General features: G+C 36.2%; 1 protein-coding gene across 2 annotated transcripts in view; it reads right to left on the bottom strand.

Moving 5' to 3' along the window:
- The window catches only part of MAP2K5 (mitogen-activated protein kinase kinase 5), a 264174-nt gene that overhangs the window by 145192 nt on the left and 96184 nt on the right, over nt 1-22798 (bottom strand). For both annotated transcript variants that reach the window (XM_025390594.1, XM_025390595.1), the window contains exons 10-12: nt 16613-16681; nt 16442-16523; nt 4292-4353 (exon numbers count right to left, since the gene is read on the bottom strand). In XM_025390594.1, the coding sequence (XP_025246379.1) occupies nt 4292-4353; nt 16442-16523; nt 16613-16681 (213 nt within the window). The remainder of the gene's footprint in view (nt 1-4291; nt 4354-16441; nt 16524-16612; nt 16682-22798) is intronic.

Genomic DNA, 22798 nt, shown 5'->3' with positions numbered 1-22798 from the left:
AGAACAAAGTATATCAAGATGGTCCTCACAAGCCAGTCTGGCTGGCGCAAAGCATGTATGTTGACAAGGCAAGGTATTAAAAAGACAGGTCAAGGAAATAAAATGAGAAAATACAAACATCTGAATTAGATTTGCAGTTTTCACTTTCATAGTGTGAGTTAAGAGTAATTAGTTGAATGAGATACTGAGAAAAAGGTGTTTTCATGACCCTAAGTATATGGGTTACAAGTACTCCCTTCTATGTAGAAAATTTAATCAGTGGTCACCATTAAAAACTTAAAAAATCTTTACATATAAATTGCTATAAAAGGAAATGCACATGTTTTATTCATAACCATTGACCCTATATGCACACGAGTGTGAACTTACCAATTTCAAGGTTGACTATTCATAATTTGACACCAGATACACTGAACAAATCACTACTAGTCAAAATTTACTGTAAGATTTAAAAGTATTCATCATTATAGAGAATTCCGGGTAAGTCAGGACTATAAGAACAAGAAAACCTACCATTACCATGAGAAGTAACTGAGTGGTTTACATATCTTGAAAATGGTAAGAAGTGCGTTAGGGGCTAAATATGCAAGGATTCGAGTTGATCAAGGAAGCCTAAGAGCAACTGTAAAATAAGAAATGCAATGGGAGAAAGCCAATTTCCAAAAGATCTAGAAGACAAAAATCTATATCAATTAATACTGAGCAGAGGTTAACATATTTTAATTGTTCTCAAAGGGTGCAATGTGCTCCTGAAAGATTTGCTTACATAGATTCATCAATCCCGGTATATGTTTGTCTATTTTAAGAGAACAGCATACATTTTTATAGCAAATGACTTCTTCCAGAGTTTGGAAATAACTGGCATTACAATAAAACACATGTATTCTGGACAGGAAGACAATACAGCAAGAAAATATCAAAATATTAATAATGATAATTTTATCACAGAAGGAAACATAACAAAAATATTTCTTTAAATGTTTATAAAAAGTAACATCCATAACGATAACAATTTTCTCTCTGAGTAATAGGAGGAGATCATCTTATTTAGCATGGAGGTGATCATCTTCTCCGTTCTGAGGAAGTAGGGTTAAAATTTTCAACTTAGAAGCTTAGCTGCATGTTATAAAAACTATCCATTAAAGATAGCTCACCGCTAAAAATTGGTTCCATACAAAATGAATTTTCAGAAAACATGTAGGGAAAGGCAATCCAATATATTCTGATTATCAGTTAGAAAAAATAAAACAAATACTGATTTTATAATATTTGCTAAAATTATTCACTATGTTAGAGATTCAAAAAGAAAATATTCTTATTCTTTGTCAAAATACACTACATTTTCCTTTAGAAACATGTAAATTCTGGTGAAAAAGGAGCTAGAAATCTGTGAACTGAAAAATCTAAAGGATATTATTGGTATTCAGTAGGCTGGGTTTCACAACAATGACTTGACAAAGCCTTGACACTAAAAGTACTTATATCTGTTGTCAATCACTCACTCCTTGACATGTCAAGTGCACCTCCTTTCAGGGACAACTTCAATCAACATTAGCACTCAAAATACAGTACACAATGTCACTGCTTCAGAAATGAGAAGAAAAACAGAATGTGTTGGGTGGCAGGGAAAGGCAGAAAGGCATTCATTCCTCTTTATAGGAGACCATATTCAAATGGATAGTAGAGAAAAACCACTGAGTCACTGAGCAAGTTGGAAGGCTGAAACCAGGTATGTATAAATTCCTTGGTGGGGGGGGGGGAACTCTCTTGCCATACATTTTACAGGAGAAAATTTGAACAACATATCACAGAGGTCAACAGAGGTCCATGCTGTAATGAACCTTGGACCTATGAATCTGCCTTGCATGCCAGATTATTAGACCCTGGAAAATAAAGTTAATTTGGGAAAAGAGAGATACCTAAAGACATGAAAAGAATCTGAAGCAATTGTGTTGCTCCATTATTTTCTCATTCATAAGTCTCTTTTTTTATTTTTTAGCCTAGCTCTTTCTTTCACTCTTGCCTCTATTTTTTTTTTTTTTTTTTCTCATTCTGTTAGGAGAACACACTGAGAAAGCAAGGAGTATGGTGTCAGACAGCCCTGTGTTCAAATTTGTACTGACTAATTAGATGATAACTCTGGGCAAGCTGGTTAACTTTTCCAAACCTCATCTTGCATGTGCACAGAGTATGTTCAATAGTCCACACTTTACACGGTGGCTGTAAAGACTAAATGACATAATATTTGTATAGACAGCATGCATTAGTGATTAGCACAGGAAGTATTCAATATACACCGATTTTCCCACTCTCTCTTTCTGATTCTGTTGCTTTTCACTTGGCAATAGCACCCTTGTGCTTTCTTGGCCTCAATGAGGGAACTCAAGGGAAAGATGTTGATGCCATCTTCAGTACACTTTTGGAGAGATGACCAAGGATACTGGGAACACAATCAGACTGTGGGAATATTTAGTTTACACACCATAACCCACAGCCCATCAATTTGCTAGTCTTATTTTGACTAGTACAACCCTCCCAGTGTCAGGTATTAGCCATGGGCCAATCTGGTGTTCGTCAGCTGCAACAAATGATCATTCAAATTTGTAGCCTATTCAGGATACATTAAAAAAAAAAAAAATACACTTTGGAGGCATTACACAAACCCAGGCTCCTGCAGAATTTATAAAAAGTGGCAGACAAAAAGCAAAATTATTAAAAGCATTTCTTCTACTACAGCTGTATGTAGTTTTCATTACTATGACATGATGAGTCATAAAAGCTGGAGAAATTGGACACATATTTAGGGGGAAAAACCCCTAATAAAAAAAAATGTAAGAGCAAATATAAACAATCCTTTGGAGTAGCACTTACTTTAATGCCTTTCACTAAAATAATTTGTGTCATATTTTCATTCACTTAATAGGCAAGCCCTGCATTTGACGCTGAATTATTTTTTCTGCTGACTCTATTCACTTCAACAGTTTTCCTACTCCAGTAGAATTGAAAAGATTGGTGGCCTTGTGTGGATGCCCTAAACAAGAGGGAAGTAAGATTTATGAAGTTCAGGAAGAACATGCTTCTCTACTGAAGATGGGAGATTTCTATTTTTGCCAAGTTCCATAGATAATTGAGTGTATAGAACTTGTATACTTTTTTCTTTTTCAACTGGTATCCTTGCCTTTTTTTGCCCTTTATTATACATGTTATTAAACTTTACAGCCAAGAACTGCCAAAAGCCACAAAGCATTCACTCTCCTGGCATTAGAACAGGAAATGAAACATTTTTATTTTCATCTAAAATAGTGATTTTAGTACTCAAATTTCATACTAATCTACCTACACATGTAGATGAGAAGCTACTTAGCAGCAATAGCATCAGAAAAGAAAGTTCTCATCACCCAGGGCAGTTCACACTAATAATTAGAAAGAAAAAAGGAAAGCTGTGAATTACAATGAACTAAGACTAAATAAGTGTCCATGTTGGATTAAAGAATTTGAGTTGTCAGTCTGATGCATAATGAATGTGAAAATCAGCCATTTAATTATATGGTACATGGTACAATCACTTTGTTCTGCAATAAACCACTGAAGTTATCATAGTGTCTTTAGCTTAGCAATTGTTTACTATTACACCACCCCATGACTTCTCTCAGACACTGTTTAACCTACATTATTATAAATGTGAAATACAGAACTTATGAGAACATTATAGTAATGTTAGTTCAATTTCATCAGTATATTAGTGTATATAGAAAATACATGAATATGGAAAAACTGCTTTAAATCACAAAGGGAATAAATTTCTAGATATAGTTGATGAAAAAATTAAAAACCAAGAACATAAAAAGACTGCAAAAAATCTTTACTAATACTACTTTGTTCTTAACAAATTAGTGTTTTCTCATAGACTGCTTTAATAACAGACTTAAGTATTTGCGAAACATATGCTAAACATAACTACAAAATGTGAAAACAAAACAAAAAAGCAGTTTTTTTTTTTTTTTTTTTTTTAAGAACAACTTGGAAATTTTACGAGTCAACAAGAACAGCAAGGTCCCTGCAAACACATGAAACTAGAACAGGTTGGAATACATAAGTGTGTGACTATGTTGTGACGGTGGGTGGGCTGGTCTATGAAAAGAAGAAAGAACAAAACAGGAGAAAGTCAAGAAGGTCTTGGGAGCCAACTGGGATTGAAGAACAAGAAAAGACATTGAGAATATAAGAAGAGTGAGCTTGATTATAAGGATTAAATCACTGAAATTTCCTAAAACTGAAGCCATATACTTACTGCTACTGCAATTCTTCCAAGGACGTGTTCTGGCATTTTCCTATATACATCCAAAGATCCCCCTGTAGAGATAAACATGCCATATTACTACAAATGAAACTACCCGAACAATGCACTGGGCTCCTCCTGTGTATTCACTGTGAGACTATGTTCTTACACTTCCTACACCATACATTGGATGTGTAGTATAAAACTTGTTTTTAGTCCAATGTTATCTATAACATAATCGTACTTCCTGATGAAGTATAAGTGGATATTTTCATTTTATTCTGAAGTGTATAGTTGCATACATGACAAACTGAAAGAAACTAGTCAAAGGCAAGCTAAGAAACTATACTTTATGTAAACTTAAATACATACACAAAATTATAAAGATCAATATGACAATTACATTTAGGTGCCTGCCTTTTGTAACAGTTTTTCTCAAATGTAAATCCGGGTAATATCTTAGAATTTTCACATTAATCCAACAAAAGCTGGAATATATGCAGAGAACCACTACTTTGCTCATTAATGATATGATTATGAGATCTATTTTAACAACATGTAATCATCTTTCTTTAAGAGTCAAATTGAGGTATAGTCCTTCGGTTCTACAAAAAAATTATTTCAGAGTATTTGACAAATATTTTTATATGCATACAGACACATGCATATATTATATATATGGCTACTGGCTTTATATTTATCCCATTTAAAGCAGATACAGAAAAATGATCACTCTTAGTTAACCTTTGCTCATAGTTTGCAGATTTGAACAAGAAACTGGGAAACCAAAGTGTAACTAAACATTACACTTTGGCTCTGGGTGCTACTGGGAAGATAATGAAAAAAAATCTGATATGAACTGAACCATCCTTATTTACTAAAATGACATTTTTATTACAGATGTAATAAAAGTGAGAATACAGCAGAAAAACATTTTATGTTCTCATTGATCTTTCAGATAAATTGGCAGTATGAAGGATAAACAGAATAAAAAAGATCAAGCTTTACATGCTGGTATTTGCAAGACTGACAAATGCAGCTTATTGGACCAATCCCTTATGAAGTGAATGACCTGAATGGCTTAAAACTAGGAGGTGAAAATCCATCCAGATGTACCAGTAACAACTTCTAAGAGAATTCACTTTTACAAAGGATATAAATCAGGGCTTAATTAACTAAATGGACAATGGTTTCAACAAGCTAAACCCAAAAAGCAAAGATTACCTTACCACCATTATCAGTAGAAGAAGCCAAAAAGGAATCTAACTTTGAGGTAGTTCACTGGTTTTTAACCTCAGTTAGACCCACTTTCCTTAACTATTCATATGGCTAAATCTTTACACAGCTGGCTCTGTGCCATCACTGATTCATCTTGTCCTTTTCATGTCCATTAGAGAAAAATGTCATCGGTGAAAAAACGATGTGGCAGATCCACTCAGGATTAAGAGTTCCTGTTAAGTTTGATGAGTTCTTTTTCTGCAATTCAGTAATTCTTACCAGGTTAAAAATGGCAGAGGGGGTTGGTTTAATTTTTCTCTGTTTTATTATCATGTCTATCCTACAGATCTATCAAAAATGGCAACTCTTAGACCTATCAAACATTAGTGCAGAAAAGGACATTAAAGATCAGTCCAGCGACCTTACTTGACAGGTGGGGAAAATAATCCCAGCGATGTGAATGTTCTAGTTAAAGCCAAGAGTCAGCTGACGGCAGAGCTCAGAGAAGACCTGAACCTTTGAAGTTTCAGAAGCTAAAGATTTAAAAGGTGGCCAGGCACAGTGGCTCACACCTGTAATTCCAGCACTTTGGGAGGCCAAGGTGGAAAGATCACTTGAGGTCAGGAGTTTGAGACCAGCCTAGGAGACATGGTGAAACCCCATCTCTACCAAAAAAATAAAAATGAGCTGGGCAAGGTGGTGTACACTACTCTGTAGTCCCAGCTACTCAGAAGGCTGAGGCAGGAGAATCGCTTGAACCTGGGAGGCGAAGGTTGCAGTGAGCAGAGATTGCACTACTGCACTCCATCCTGGGTGACAGAGCGAGACCCTGTCTCAAAAAAAAAAAAAAATTAAAAGGTTTCCCCATGATGTGACATAGCTTGAGAATCACACGTGAACCTTTTGCAGTTTAAAAAGTCTCATGCAATGTGATACTACTATGATGCAAACTGACAGAATTTAATTTTAGCTGAGGTAGTGGTATTCAAGGCATTTAGAAACTCATTCATCTGTGGCTCGGTAGGTTTGAACTTTTTGCTCGTGATTCCAAAGTTACTGGTTTGTTCTCTGTGATCTGTCACTTTTCTTTGTTCCCTGAAGTCATCTGTAACCAAATATAATTCTGAAGTAGAAAAGTATAATAACTGAAATGAAAATTTATTAGACAGGATCAACAGCGTATCTGAGAAAGCAGAAGAAAGAATCAAAGGAGGTAAAGATAGGTCCATGGAGATTATCCAGTCTAATGATGAAAAGAAAAGAAAATGAAGAAAAATGAACACATTCTCAGAGACCTGGAGAACACCATCCAGCATACAAACATACGCATAACAGGAGATTAGAAAGGGAGGAGAAAAGGAAGGAATGGAAAGAATATTTGAGAAAACAATGACCCCAAACTTCCTAAATTTGATGTTAAAAAGTGAATTTACACATCCAAGAAGCTCAGTATACTTCACATAGGATAAAGTCAAAAGAGATCTATACCTATACACATTATTATCAAACTATCCATAGCCAAAGACATAAAGAAAATCTTGAAAGCAGCAAGAGAAGTGACATTTCAGTTACAAATAATCCTCAAAAAGATCAAGAGCTGATTACTCATCAGAAACCACAGAGGTCAGAGGCAGGCGAATGACATATTTGAACAGCTGAAAGAAAAAGATTGTAAACCAAAAATTCTATATCTAGCGAAAACTATTCTACAAAACTGAAGGAGAAATTAAGATACTCTCAAATAAACTGGAAAATTTATCTCAGAATACTGAGAATTAATCATTAGTTGACCTACCCTACAAGAAATAAAATACAGTCTTTCAGACTGAAGGAAATTTAGACTGAAGTTAAAAGACAGTAACTCAGATCCACATGAAGAAATAAAGAACACTGGTAAAGGTAACTGCATAGGCAAATATAAAAGACAGGATAAATGTATGTTTTGTTTGTATCTCTTTTGTTCTCCTATATGACTTAAGAGACAATGGCATAATTTTAAATTTGTTTTGGACACACAATGTATAAGAACGTAACTTATATGACAATAACAGCATAAAAGAGATGAGAAGAAATTGAGCGATACAGAAGCAAAGTTCACTCTGTCGCCCGGTCTGGAGTGCAGTGGCGCGATCTTGGCTCACTGCAACCTCTGCCTCCTGGGTACAAGCTATTCTCCAGCTTCAGCCTCCCGAGTAGCTGGGATTACAGGCATGCACCACTGCGTCTGGCTAATTTTTGTATTTTTTTTTTTTTTAGTAGAGATGGGGTTTCACCAAATTGGCCAGGCTAATCTCGAACTCCTGATCTCAGGTGATCTGCCCACCTCAGCCTCCCAAAGTGCGGGGATTACAGGCATGAGCCACCATGCCCGGCCTTTTGTATACTATTAAAATAAAGTTAGTATTAATCCGAAGTAAATTGTTATAAGTTAAGAAGTTAATTGTAATCCCTAGGGCAACATTAACAATATAACTAAAAAAAATAGAGCAAAAGAAACCATGGGAAATTTAAATGGTACATTTGAAAATATCTATTTGACATAAAAAAAGCAATAACAGAACATGAAAGGCATGACACATAGAAAACAAATAGAATGGGAGAGATACATCTCACCTTGTTAGTAATTAAATTAAATGTAAAAGGTTTAAGCACTCTAATTAAATAAGAGATTGGCAGAATTAATTTTTAAAAAAATGATCCAACTATATGCTGTCTACAACAGAGGTATTTTACATTTAAAGACACAAACAGGTTGAAAAATGATGAAAAAAGATATACTATTCAAATAGTAACCAACAGGGAGCTGGAGTGACTATACTAGTGGAAAAAATAGTCTTTTAGATAACTATTATTAAATATTGTTACTAGAGACAAAGACATTTTCTAATGATAAAAGGATCAACCAACCAAGAAGACATAACAATTATAAACATGCATGCACCTAGCATGCATGCCAAAATATATGAAACATAAACTGAAAGAACTGAAAGGAGAAACAGACAACTCAAAAATATTAGTTTTTCAGACTTCAATATCTCACTTTCAGAAAAGGACAAAACTACACAGAAGATTAATAAGAAAATACTGAACAGTATTACAAACCAATCAGAATTAACTGACATGAAAAGGATACTTCACTTAACCACAGGAGAATACATTCTTCTCAAGTGCATATATGTGGAAATTAAACAGCACATACCTAAATAAAAATGGGTCAGAAAGAAATCACAAGAGATTTCTGTCATAGAAAAATGGAAAATACTTTGAGATTAATGAAAATAACACAACACACCAAAACTTCTAGGATGCAACTAAAGCCATGCTTAGAGGAAAATTTATAACCTACATTAAATAAGAAGAAAGATCTCAAATCAATATCCTAACTTTCTACCTTAAGCAGAAGGAGAACATCAAGCTAAAACTAAACTCAAAGCAGAAAAAAAGAAAATAATAAAATTAAAGCAGAAATAAACAAAACAGAGAACAGAAAAAAACAATAGAGAAAATCAATGAAACCAAAAGTCGGTTTCACTTTAAATGAAAAAAAATCTTTTGGCTGGGCATGGTGGCTCATGCCTGTAATCTCAGCCCTTTGGGAGGCCGAGGCAGGCAGATCACCTGAGGTCGGGAGTTCAAGACTAGCTTGACCAACATGGAGAAACCCTGTCTCTACTAAAAATACAAAATCAGCTGGGCGTGGTAGCGCACGCCTGTAATCTCAGCTACTCTGGAGGCTGAGGCAGGAGAATGGCTTGAACCCGGCAGGCAGATGTTGTGCTGAGCCGAGATTGCGCCATTGCACTCCAGCCTGGGAAACAAGAGTGAAACTATGTTTCAAAAAAAAAAAAAAAAAATTTTTTTTTTTTTTTTTTTTTTTTTTTTTTTTTTAAACAGAAAAACTGACAAACTTTTAGCTACACTGACCAAGAAAATAAGTGAGGAGACTCAAGAAACTAAAATCTGGAATGGAAGAGGGAACATTACTACCAACTTTGCAGAAATAAAAAGGATTATAAGAGAATTTTCAGAACAACTGTGTATCAATAAATCAGAAAACCTAGATGAAACAGATTAATTCTGAGAAAAACACAAACTACCAAAACTGACTCAAGAAAAAATAAAAAATCTGACTAAACCTGTATATAAAGAGATTGAGTTGGTAATAAAAAAAACTAACCACAAATACTATTCAGCTTTTAAAAGGAAGAAAACTCTGATACATACTACAACATGGATGAACCTTAAGGACATAATGCAAAATGAAATAAGCCAGACACAATAAGACAAATACTATGTGATTCCAATTATATGAGGTACCTAGAGTAGTCAAATAGAGACAGAGTATAATGCAGGGGCTGGGAGCGGGGGTGAATTGGGAGTTTTTATTTAATAGTTATTGAGTTTCACTTTTGCAAGATAAAAAGAGTTCTGGAGATGGATGGTGGTAACAGTTGCACAACCATGTTAATGTACTTCACACTGCTGAATTACACATTTAAAATGGCTGACACAGTTTGAATATTTGTCCCCTTCGAAACTCATGTTGAAATCTCATTCCCACCAGGCGCGGTGGCTCAAGCCTGTAATCCCAGCACTTTGGGAGGCCGAGACGGGCGGATCACGAGGTCAGGAGATGGAGACCATCCTGGCTAACATGGTGAAACCCCGTCTCTACTAAAAAATACAAAATAACTAGCAGGGCGAGGTGGTGGGCGCCTGTAGTCCCAGCTAGACTCCGTCTCAAAAAAAAAAAAAAAAAAAAAAAAGAAATCTCATTCCCAATGATGAAGATGGGGCCTAGTGAGAGGTGTTTGGGTCAAAGGGGTGGATCCCTCATGAATGACTTGGTGCTATTCTCACAAAATTGAGTGAGTTCTCACTCTAAGTTCCTGCAAGATTTGGTTGTTAAAAAGGGTCTGGAACCTCCCTCCTCTCTCTCTTGCTCCATGAATGGAAGCTTCCTGAGGCCCAGACCAGAAACAGATGCTGGGCACCATGTTTCTTGTACAGCCTGCAATATCATGAGCCAAATAAACCCCTTTTCTTTATAAATTACCCAGTCTCAGGTATTCCTTCATAGCAACACAGGATGGACTAATAAAATGGCTAGTAAGGTTTAAATTTTTATATGAGTATTATACCATAATTTAAAAAAAAAAAAACCCACATTAATGACACACCCCAAAAACACCAGAACCAGATGATTTCACTGGTGAATTCTATCAAATGTTTAAAGAAGAATTAACAACAGGCATTTGAAAAAATGTTCAACATCACTAATTATCAGGGAAATGCAAATCAAAACCACAATGAGATATCCTCTCACTCCAGCTAAAATGGCTTTTATCAAAAAGACAGGGAATAACAGATGCTGGCAAGGATATGGAGAAAGGGGAACCTTCATACACTACTGATGGGAATGTAAACTAGTACAGCTACCATGGAAAACAGTATGGAAATTCCCTAGAAAACTAAAAGTATAACTACCTTATTATGATCCAGTAATACCACCATTGGGTATATATCCAAAAGAAAGGAAATCAGTAAATTGAAGAGATATGTGCACTCTAATGTTTACTGCAGCACTATTCACAATAGCCAAGATATGAAATCAATCTAAGTGTCCATCAAAGAAAAAATAAAGAAAATGTGGTACATAAACACAATGAAATATTATTCAGCCATAAAAAGAATGAAATCCTGTTATTTGCAAGAACATGGGTATTATTTTAAATGAAATAATCCAGACACAGAAAGACATACATGCTCTCTCACTGATATGTGGGAGCCAAAAACAAATGATCATGGAGACATAGTAGAATGATGACTACCAGAGACTGAGAAGGGTAGTGAGAAAGATAGGACAAAGAGGGGTTGGTTAATGGGTAAAAAAGTATAGTCAGATAGAAAGAATAAGATCCAATGTTTGATACCACAACAGGGTGACCACAATTAATAATTTATTGTATATTTCAAAGTAACTACCCAAGTGGAATTGCAATACCCCTAACACAAAGAAATGATAAATGTTTGTGGTCATGCATATCTCCATTACTCTGAGTTGATTACTACACATTGTATGCTTGTATCAAAATATTATTATATATGTACTCCATAAATACGTAAAATAATATGTCTCCATAAAAATATTTATTTATTTATTTATTTATTTATTTTGAGACAGAGTCTCTGTCACCTAGGCTGGAGTGCAGTGGCATGATCTTGGCTCACTGCAACCTCCACCTCCTGGGTTCAAGCGATTCTCCTGCCTCAGTCTCCCAAGTAGCTGGGATTACAGGCATATGCCACCAGGCCCAGCTAATTTTTTTTGGTACTTTTAGTAGAGATGGGCTTTCACCATGTTGGCCAGGCTGGTCTCAAACTCCTGACCTCAAGTGATCCACCTGCCCTGGCCTCCCAAAATGCTGAGATTACAGGCATGAGCCACCCCGCCCAGCCCATAAATTTTTTTTAAAAAAGAATTAACATGAATCCTTCATAAACTCTTTAAAAAAACAGAAGAGGTGGCAACACTTCTGAACTCATTCTATAAGGCCAGAACTATCCTGACACCAAAATTAGACACTGACATCACAAAAAAAGAAAACTAGTCCAATGTCCCTCATAAATATGAATACAAAAATCATCAAGAAAATACCAGCAAACTGAACCCAGGAACATATAAAAAGAATTACACATCATGACTAAGTGGAATAATTCCAACACTGCAAGACTGGTTCATTTTGCAAAAATAAATTAATACAGTATACCATATATTAACAGAATAAAGGACCAAATATGCACAATTATTTCAATAGACATAAAACAGGCATTTGACAAAATTTAATACCCTTTCATGATTAAAAAAAAATACTCAACAAACTAAAAATAGAAGGGAATTTCTTCAGCCTGACAAAGGACAACTACTCTAAACCCATGGCTAACATCATATTTAACGGTGAAAGACTAAAAGCTCTCCCTCTAAGGTCAGGAACAAGAGAAGGATGTCTGTTCTCATCAGTCTATTCCACATTGTACTGAAGGTTCTAGCCAGGGTAATTAAGCAAGAAAAGGAACTAAAAGACATCCAGAATTGAAAAGAAAGCACTAAAACTACCTGTTTGCAGGTGGTATTATCTTGTATATAGAGAACCCTAAGGAATCCACAAAAAGCTATTAACATTAGTAAACAAGTTCAGCAAGGTTGCAGAATACAAGATCAATATATAAAAATCAATTACAGTTCCGTACACTGGCAATGAACAATCCAAAAATGAAATTAAGAAAAACAGCATTAAAAATACTCAGAAGTAAATTTAACAAATAGTTACCACTCATACCCTAAAAATTATTTTAAAATCATTGAAAAACAATTAAAGAAGACCTAAGTAAGTTGAAAGACATCTGTGTTCTTGGAGTTGAAGATTAAATAATGTTAAAGACAGCAATATTCCCCAAGTTGATCTAAAAATTCAATTCGATTCTTATCAAAATCCCAGCTGGATTTTTTGGAGAAATTGCCAAGCTGGTTCTAAAATTCAAATAAAAATGCTAGGTATTCAAAATGGCCAAAACAAAGAACAAAGTTGGATCACTTACACTTCTCAATTCGGAACTTAAAAACTATAATAATCTAGAGTTATCAAGTATGAGTAATCAAATACGGTGTGGTACTGGTACAAAGACAACTAGATCAATGCAAGATGTATATGCATTGATCTAAAAGTATAGAAATATATTTTATGGTCAATTTTCAACAAGTATAACAAGAAAATTCAATGGGAAAAATAGTCTTTAACAAATGGTACTGGAACAAATGGATATCTACATGCAAACGAATAAATTTGGACCCCTATCTCATACCATATATAAAAATTAACTCAAAAATAAATCAAAGGCTTATATAAGAGCTAAAACAATAAAACTTGAGGCTGAGGTGGGAGGATTATGTGAGCCCAGGAGTTCAAAACTAGCCTGGGCAATATGATACCACAGCTCAAAAAAAAAAAAAAAAAAAAAAAAAGAAGAAAAAAGAAAGTGAAAAGATAAACAATGAATGAAAATATTTGGAAACCCTACATCTGATAAGAGCCAAGTATTAGAATACATAAAGAACTCTTACAACTCAACAATAAAAGCCCAATAACTCATTTAAAAAATAGACAAAGGATATGAAAACATATTTCTTAAAAGAAGATATATGAATGGCCAATAAGCACATGAAAAGATGCTCAACATCATTAATCATTAGAGAAGTCTAAACCAAAACTAAAATGGGATACCATGTCACACTACGAGGCCATAATTTTAAAAAGACACATAATGACAAGTATTGGCAAAAATATGAAGAAAACGGAACCCTTATACAGTGCTGGTATGAATGCAAAGTGGTGTAAAATCAATTGGAACAGTTTGGTAGTTCATTAAAAAGTTAAACATAAAGCTACCATATGACCTAGCAACTCCACTCCTAGGTATATACCTAAAAGAACTGAAAACATTGGCTGGGCACGGTGGCTTACACCTGTAATCCCAGCACCTTGGGAAGCAAAGGCAGGCAGATCACGAGGTCAGGAGATCGAGACCATGCTGGCTAACACAGTGAAACCCCACCTCTACTGAAAATACAAAAACTTAGCCGGGCATGGTGACACGCGCCTGTAGTCCCAGCTACTCGGGAGGCTGAGGCAGGAGAACTGCTTGAACCTAGGAGGCAGAGGTTGCAGAGAGCTGAGATTGTGCCACTGCACTCTAGTCTGGGTGACAGAGCAAGACTTTGTCACAAAAAAAAAAAAAAAAAAAAAGAAACTATATGTCCACACAAAACTTGTATACAAATACATAGAGTAGCATTATTCATAATTATGCATAAAGTAGAACTATCCCAAATGTCCATCAACTAATGAAAGAATAAACAAAATGGAGTATAGCCATACAATGAAATGTTATTCAGCAATAAAAAGGAATGAAGTTCTCATATATGCAATAGTATGGATGAACACTGAAAACATTATGCTAAATAAAGGAAGCCAGACACAAAGGCCATATATTATCAGATTCCATTTATATGGAATGTCCAGAATAGGTAAATCCATAGAGACAGAAGATAAATCGTGGTTGCCAAGGACTAGAGGAAAGAGAAAGTAGAGAGTGAGTACTAATAGGTAGGAAGTCTCTTTCTGGGGGTGGTAAAAAAATGTTTTGGAATTATACAGTGGTGATGATTGCACAACCTTGTGAGTATATTAAAAACCATGGAATTGTACATTTTTAAAAGGTGAATTTTATGGTATCTGAGTTATAGTTCAATAAAAAATTTTAATTTATTTGTTTTTTGATACAGGGTCTCACTCTGTTGCCTAGAGTGGAGTGCAGTGGTGGCACAATCACAGCTCACTACAGCCTTAATCTCCTGGGCTCAAGAAATCCTCCCACCTCAGCCCCCAGAGTAACCTGGGACTACAGGCATGTACCACCATGCTTGGCTAATTTCCTTTTTTTGTTTTCTTTTTTTGTTGTTGTTTTTTTGAGACAGAGTCTCACTTTGTCACTCAGGCTGGAGTGCAGTGGCGCGATCTCGGTTCACTGCAACCTCCACCTCCCAGGTTCAAGCAATTCACAGTCTCAGCCTCCCAAGTAGCTGGGATTTCAGGCATGCACCATCACGCCTGGCTAATTTTTGTATTTTCAGTAGAGACGGGTTTTCGCCATGTTGGTCAGGCTGGTCTTGAACTCCTGACCTCAAGTGATCCACCCACCTTGGCCTCCCAAAGTGCTGGGATTACAGGCGTGAGCCACCACGCCCAGCCATATTTTTAAAATTATTTTTGTAAAGATGAGATCTCACTATATTGCCCAGGCTGGTCTCAAACTCCTGGGCTCAAGCAATCTTCTCACCTTAGTCTCCCAAAGTGCTGGGATTACATGTGTGAACCCACCATGCCTGGTCTCAACAAAAATGTTTGAGTAGAACTGAAAAACTGAAGACTTCAAAGAAAGAATGATAAAAGTTACAACACAGTAAAATGTATTGGCTCAATGAATCCACTTTTTCTAGTCAGTCTCCACAGTTATCATACTACCTATATGGCTGTAAGATGTTTAATTCTTGACATTCTACTATAAGTAATTTAGAACACGTTATACACCTTATTATAGTATCAAGGTATCAACGTTGGCTCATTAAAGTTTTGCAGGGCACAAACTAATTGCTTTAGTAATGCACTGAGAATCTCCACAAGGAACTAACTATATATTCTAAAGTTGTGTTTTAATGGACTAGATTACGGAAAACTGAATATGTAAAATTTAAAGACTGCTTAGATTTAAAATTGGTAAACAACAATAATGATTACATCATTTCACTGATATGTCCCCAGAAATCTGTATTTTGCCATAATATTCAGGTCAAGAAAGAACTATCAAAATAGAAATGAATAAAAAAATAGAGAGGGAAGGAAAGGGCTAAAGTCCAAAGAAAATTAAACACATCTTGGCTAAACAGCTGTGTTGAAAAACAATTTCTTATCTTGCAATTAAGAACCGATTTCTTTCTGAAAGACACAGGACATTGGGTTAATAGATTTCTTTAAGAGAAAATCTGTTTTGGCTATTGAAACATTAAAAGAACAGAACATCTGTTTTGCAAGTAAAGACAGATTGTGCAAAAGAATCAAATATCAAACCACCGATTAGAGTAGCATTTAATCTGTTCTATTTAAATTTTCAATAAAAGTGAAGTTCAATTCTTGAAATTATAGTTCAGCTAAAAATATTTAACCCCAGGAACACTTAACACTGAAATAATCTTAGAGTATAAATGAGGTAATTATTAGCATATTTTAATTATTTTTAATTCTACTTGATATCTATATCAAAACCAGGTTGTAAAGCACTATATACTCTAAAAATCATTTAAAAAGTATTATAAAAGGGAAAACTCACCATCCATGAATTCTGTACATATTGAAATCCTATTTTCTACAAAAAATGCTCCATAAAATCCAATGATATATGATGAATCACACTGTAACAAAAATAAGACAAAAGTAGTTATAAACCTGCAAGTCAATAACATAGGCATGCTTTACAAATAAAAATTATGAAAAAAATTACCTTATAAAGAATTTCCAATTCAGACATAATTTGCTTCTGAAGTTCCAGTGTAATATCTAGTAGTATGACCTAAATATAGAAAGGTATTAATATTTATTCACCTTCTAATTATATTAGCTATAATCACTATGAAATATAAGAACTAAAAAAATGGTAGTTCCTTTATTCTTCCCCACTTCCTTCTTCTTACCACTATAATTCCCAGTAATACAAACTGTATCTGCATCTGTCTAACCTTTTGTCCTTCTGAACTGGGGGAGGTGGTACAGAAGTGATTGATGGGACCAAAGAAAAAAGCCAGGTCTCAAAGGTCAACAGTAATGGCTTTAAAAGTCAGTTAAGTTATAACACTCTTAATTTATGCACTCTATTTTGGCCACGCTGGCTATTTTCAAAAGAGGAACATAGGAATGACCCTCAAACCAATATAAAAGAATTGTCTTGGCCGCGTGCAGTGGCACATGCCTGTAATCCCAGCACTTTGAGAGGGAGGTTGAGGTGGCAAGGTACCTGAAGGCAAGGGGTATATGGCCAGCCTAAGCACCATAGCAAGATCCCATCTCTACAGAAAAAAAAAAAAATTACCTGGGTATAGTGTGATCAGGTGGTCCCAACCTACTTGGGAGGCTGAGGTGGGAGGATCACTTGAGCCCAGGAATTTGAGGCTGAAGTGAGCCATGATTGTACCACTGCACTCTCACCTGGGTGACAGAGCGAAATTCTGTCTTTTAAAAAAAAGAACTATATTGTGATTTGTGATCAGACACTAGGCAATAAGCAGAGAGGATGATGAATAAAAATGACATTTTATTTATTTAGAGACACAGTCTCATGCTGTCACTCAGGCTGGAGTGCAGTGGGGCAATCTTGGTTCACTGCAACCTCTGCCTCCCAGGCTTAAACAAACCTTCCAACCTCAGCCACCGAGTAGCTGGAACCACAGGCGTGCCACCATGCCCAGCTAATTTTTTGCATTTTTGGTAGAGATAGGGGTTTCATTATGTTGCTCAGGCTGGTCTCGAACTCCTGAGCTCAAGTAATCTGCCCACCTAAGACTCCCAAAGCACTGGCGTGAGCTACCACACCTGGCCAAAAAATGACTTTTTTTTTCTTGAGACAGTCTTGTTCTGTTACCCAGGCTGGAATGCGGTGCCACGGTCTCTGCTCACTGAAACCTCTGTCTCCTGGGCTCAAGTGATTCTCCTGCCTCAGCCTCCCGAGTAGCTGGGATTACAGGCGCCTGCCACCACACCCAGCTAATTTTTGTATTTTTAGTAGAGACGGGGTTTCACCATGTTGGCCAGGCTGGTCTTGAATTCCTGACCTCAATGATCCGCTCACCTCAGCCTCCCAAAATGCTGGGATTACAAGCGTAAGCCACCATGCCCAGCCAAAAATGACATTTTAAGTGGGGTTTTTAGTTATGAGAGAAATAAGGAGTTTTTAAAATATATCATCTTCCCCCCCCCCCCCAGTCAGGTAATGTTTTTTGCTGATACTGTTATAGCAAGTTAAAGCTTAAAGAAATCTTATTTCATTAACTCCCTTCTTTTGAGTGAGGAGGAAACCAGGTTTCCTTCCCAGGAGCCACAGAGCCTGGGAATGGTAGGACCCCCTCCTCTGGACTCAGTCTCATGGGCTTTTCAGTACTTTATGGTTTATTTAAAATATCAATCACTGAGTGATATTACCCATAGTGATTTATAACCCATAAATGTAAAACATTTATAAACTTATCTAGAATAAATTCTAGTTTATTTCAAACACATATTTTTTAAAGAAAGAAGACCATACTGCTCAAATTCTACTCAGCATGCCAGTGAAAATAATTCAAGAGTAGTTGTTTTATTTATTTATTTAGAGACGGAATCCTGCTCTGTTGCCCAGGCTGGAGTATAGTGGCACGATCTTGGCTCACTGCAACCTCCACCTCCTGGGTTCAAGCCATTCTCCTGCCTCAGCCTCCCGAGTAGCTGGGATTACAGGCACTTGTCACCACACTTGGCTGATTTTTGTGTTTTTAGTGCAGACAGGGTTTCACCATGTTGGCCAGGCTGGTCTTGAACTCCTGACCTTGGGTGATCCACCTGCCTCAGCCTCCCAAAGTGCTGGGATTACAAGAGTGAGCCACCATGCCCAGCTTGTTTTTACTTTAAAAAGGCAGTGAGGAGAATAAAACAGGTGGAAAACAATTTTTATGATTTGTGGCAGACTCTAGACATTTCTAGACAAAAACTTAACATTCAGAATTACTATGATAGTGTAGTTATATACCATTCGACTTTGAATTACATTTTGTATTACAACTGAAGAACATATATATAATCATACTGAAGAAAAAAACCACAAATGATGCATTGTAAACTGCTGATAGAGCAAGGAAAGAAAAGGACAATTCTAAAGTACATTTTATAGTCCTGACATTGGCCAGGTATTGATTTGGGGTAGGGGAAGGTGGGGGGAAGAAAGGCAAAGGTGGTTTCTATCCAGAGTTTGAGGCTGGGCGTGGTGGCTCACTCCTGTAATCCCAGCACTTTGGAAGGCTGAGGTGGGAGGATCATGAGGTCAGGAGATCGAGACCATCCTGGCTAACACGGTGTACCCTGTCTCTACTAAAAATACAAAAAAATTAGTCAGGGCATGGTGGCGGGCACCTGTAGTCCCAGCTACTTGGGAGGCTGAGGCAGAAGAATGGCATGAACCTGGGAGGCGGAGCTTGCAGTGAGCCGAGATCATGCCACTGCACACCAGCCTGGGCGACACAGCAAGCCTCTGCCTCAAAAAATAAAAATAAAAAAAGTTTGCTTTGGGGTTATTTATAAAAGCTCTCAGGAAACTAGACTGTAAGTGTAATACAAAACTGCCAAGAAACATTTAAACACTTCTCCTGATCAATAGTCATTTGCCAACAATATTCACTTACATTTTTGTTCTTGTGTAAAACTTACCAACAAAATTAATTCATCTAGCGTCAGTTCAATCCTACGGCATAAAATATTACGGCTATTCCTACTATGATGACAAGTACCAGGAATCTCTCACTCTAAAAATCTCTGCTAAAAGGAGTGAAGTTATTATTGACCTTAAATCAATGGTTCTCAACCCTGGCCTCAAATCATAATACCTAGGGCACTTAAAAAAAAAATTCCAAGGTGCAGGCTTTACCCCAAAACAACAGAATGAGAATCCCTGGGGTTGGGCCCACATCTTTGTTATTTTGTAAAGCTCCCCAGGTAATTCCTAATCCAAAGTAAGCTTGAGAACCATTTATTTAAGGTTTCAAAAATGCCATTTATTCAGTGCTAAGATATATGACTATTAAGATATATTGCATCTCCAGGCCACCACCAACCTAGAAATGACATGATTCCACATTGCTAGCCAACATCATGGAATTAACCCCAAACTACTGGCTGTGAATATATCATTCCCTTAATCAAGAACCTTAATTGTGTTCCCATCACCTACAATAAAGTTAAAACTCTAGCAGGACATTCAAGGAATTCTTCCATAATACAGACAACTTATTCTAACTCCTCTTCCCACTACTCCCACCACAAACCCACCCTTCATGTGAAATCAGATGACATTTCCTGGTGTACACATATATCCTGTGCCTTCCCTACTTCCAGCCTTTGCTCCTGCTGTTCCCTCTACTTGAGGTGTGCTTCCTCTCTCCACTCCAGGCACTGACTAAAAAAATCCTGTTCTATCTTTTAGACCCAGCTTGAATGCCACCACTGCCTCCATGAAGCTCACCTCAAAGCCCTCCATCAAAATTAATGTCTAGCTCTGGCCTTCAATATGTACATTCTGCATGTATCCCTCATCTCCTAAAAACGAAGTCTCAAGATTAGAGTGGCTATGAGCCTCTCAAGGGCAAGGGCTGAGTCTTGTACATTTTTCTATCCCCCGCTCAGCACTCCACACAGGGTCTAACTCACAGTAGTGCCTAGTAAGTGATGTGGGATTTAACTAAAGTCTTTACAACTATAATCCTCTTTATAAGAAGCTGTTTCTAGACAGAAGAAATAGATTGCTTGATTTCCACAACTGAATTTAAAATGAAAAACATACACCACCAAATAAATAAAAATGCCACACTGACCTAAAATGTAGTAAGGAATACTGTATTTGTGGAGCTAATCCGCTGTACTCTAATTTGTTTTGATCATTGTTGGTATTTGCTTTAGTCTAGAATAGTGGAGATTCGAAAATGATGGAAAAAACGAATAAAGTAATTTCTGAGAACTTCAGAGGAAAAGTAAAACCCTCCTTAAAATAACTCTACTCAAATGCTCTCTATTTTCTGGGAGACTTGGCACTCTGGGTGGAAGGTTAATTCTCCTTCCCCTGGGTATTCTTGTGAGTGAGCTTTAAAACTGCTAAAAATAAACAAATCCAATTCCTTATTTGAAGGCAATGGCGAAAGCACGGCAAAGACTAATTTTCTTTTTGAAGTCCAAGAAAAGTACGGACTTCCTGAGTCTTCATTATTTTTTTTCTCCTTAGGAAGTGCTAAATGTTTCAAACTGGAGAGAATTTGAATATGAAGCATTCCATGGAGAAAGGGTTAAGTGAGAAACTGAAATACCTTAGTGCATTTCCACTGCTCTCCACTACACCTCCAGGACAAATAAGGATGAGTTGTCAAGTTAAATATAAGCAGTCAAGTGACTGAATTATAATTTACTCTGTGCTCAATTTAAATTAGTGTGAGGCTATTAAAATATACAGTATAAATACGGCAATTCATCACAAGCTGTCATGGATGACTTCATTTATTTGCTGGAGTGGCACACACTTCACTAAAGGGAAAGAGAGCAAAATCACAGGTCAAATTAAGCTGCTATTCTGTTTTAATTCACTTACTTAATCTGTGGCAACATAATTGTCTTTTACAGTATGTACTACTCAGAAAGGAAATTTGGGAGGATTATAGCCAGTATACAAATGATTAATCAAATGGTCCATTTAAATGCTAGTTTGAAAGCAGCAGAAACCCAAAGCAGTCAAAGAATGATAATCAGCACATGCAATATACAATGCTAAGAAATTTCTTGTTAGATGGATTTTTCCCACTTACAAAACAAACAATACTGGGAAATATATTAAATCCTCCAAGCATTACTACTTGAAAGATTTTATAGAATACATTAATGGTATAAAAAGGTTCTGTTTACAAGATGGCTAACAGTATTTTTGTTTTCTGCTCTACTTATCTGCAATTGTCTTGACCAGCTACACCAAACAAACACACAAAAAGGTAAAAACACATTTCATAAATTACATATGGTCATTATGAAACAGTTACCTTTAAAATGTGATTAGCATCATTTTCAAAATGTTCTCTTTGAGGCAGAACATTTTCTAAATTCAATAGTGTAAAATAGAAATTCATGGTACATTATTCTTTCCAAAATTCAACTTCTTTTAAAAATATCTTGTGATATATTCCTACCTCAGAAGTCTAAAAAGGGAAACATTTACAATATACTTTTTTGTCTAAAAAATAAGAACATTTACAAGCATAACATGAGAAACATTTTGAGTAGGAAAAGTAACAGATTTTCAAGGACTCATCTAATTGTGCCCACAGACATTCAAAGTGTGGGTCAAACTGACTACTTTACTTGAAAAATTAAATTTCCCTCATCATTCCATGCAGGCATCAGACCCTGCAGATGATTCTGTTTGGACAAGGACTGTGATGTGCTGCTCCTCGCAATCCCTCCGTGACACCAGCAGCCCCGTTTCATAGCTGAGGTCACTGGGAGGTTCAAGTGACATGCTTGAAGTCACACAAAAGTCAGGAGAGGGTCAGGAAAAGATCAAATACGCTTCTAACTCTTAACCTTCCATTTCACCCTTTAATATAAAAAAAAGCTACAAAATATTCTGGGTGAGAGCAATGGTCCATATAAAGAATGCTATGAGATATTTTGTACATGAGCTGAACCTGCTTTTAAGACGTTACTTTAAAAGATGAATGAACTAAAGAACAAACAGAAGAACAAAAATTTATTCATTCAGTCATTCAACAAATTATGTGTTGAACACTTACTCGTTATGTGTAATACTTTGTACTATACCTTGTACGCAAGGATCTGCAGGAATCACGGGGTAAGGTAAGAAGATAAATAAGATTTGTTTCCCACTTACAAAAAGATTTCAATATAATAGGGG

The sequence above is a fragment of the Theropithecus gelada genome, chromosome 7a (assembly GCF_003255815.1).
Source record: "Theropithecus gelada isolate Dixy chromosome 7a, Tgel_1.0, whole genome shotgun sequence".
In the NCBI taxonomy this organism is placed as follows: Eukaryota; Metazoa; Chordata; class Mammalia; order Primates; family Cercopithecidae; genus Theropithecus; species Theropithecus gelada.
The sequence above is the reverse complement of the archived record's forward strand: the minus strand, read 5'-3'. Positions and strand labels throughout refer to the sequence as shown.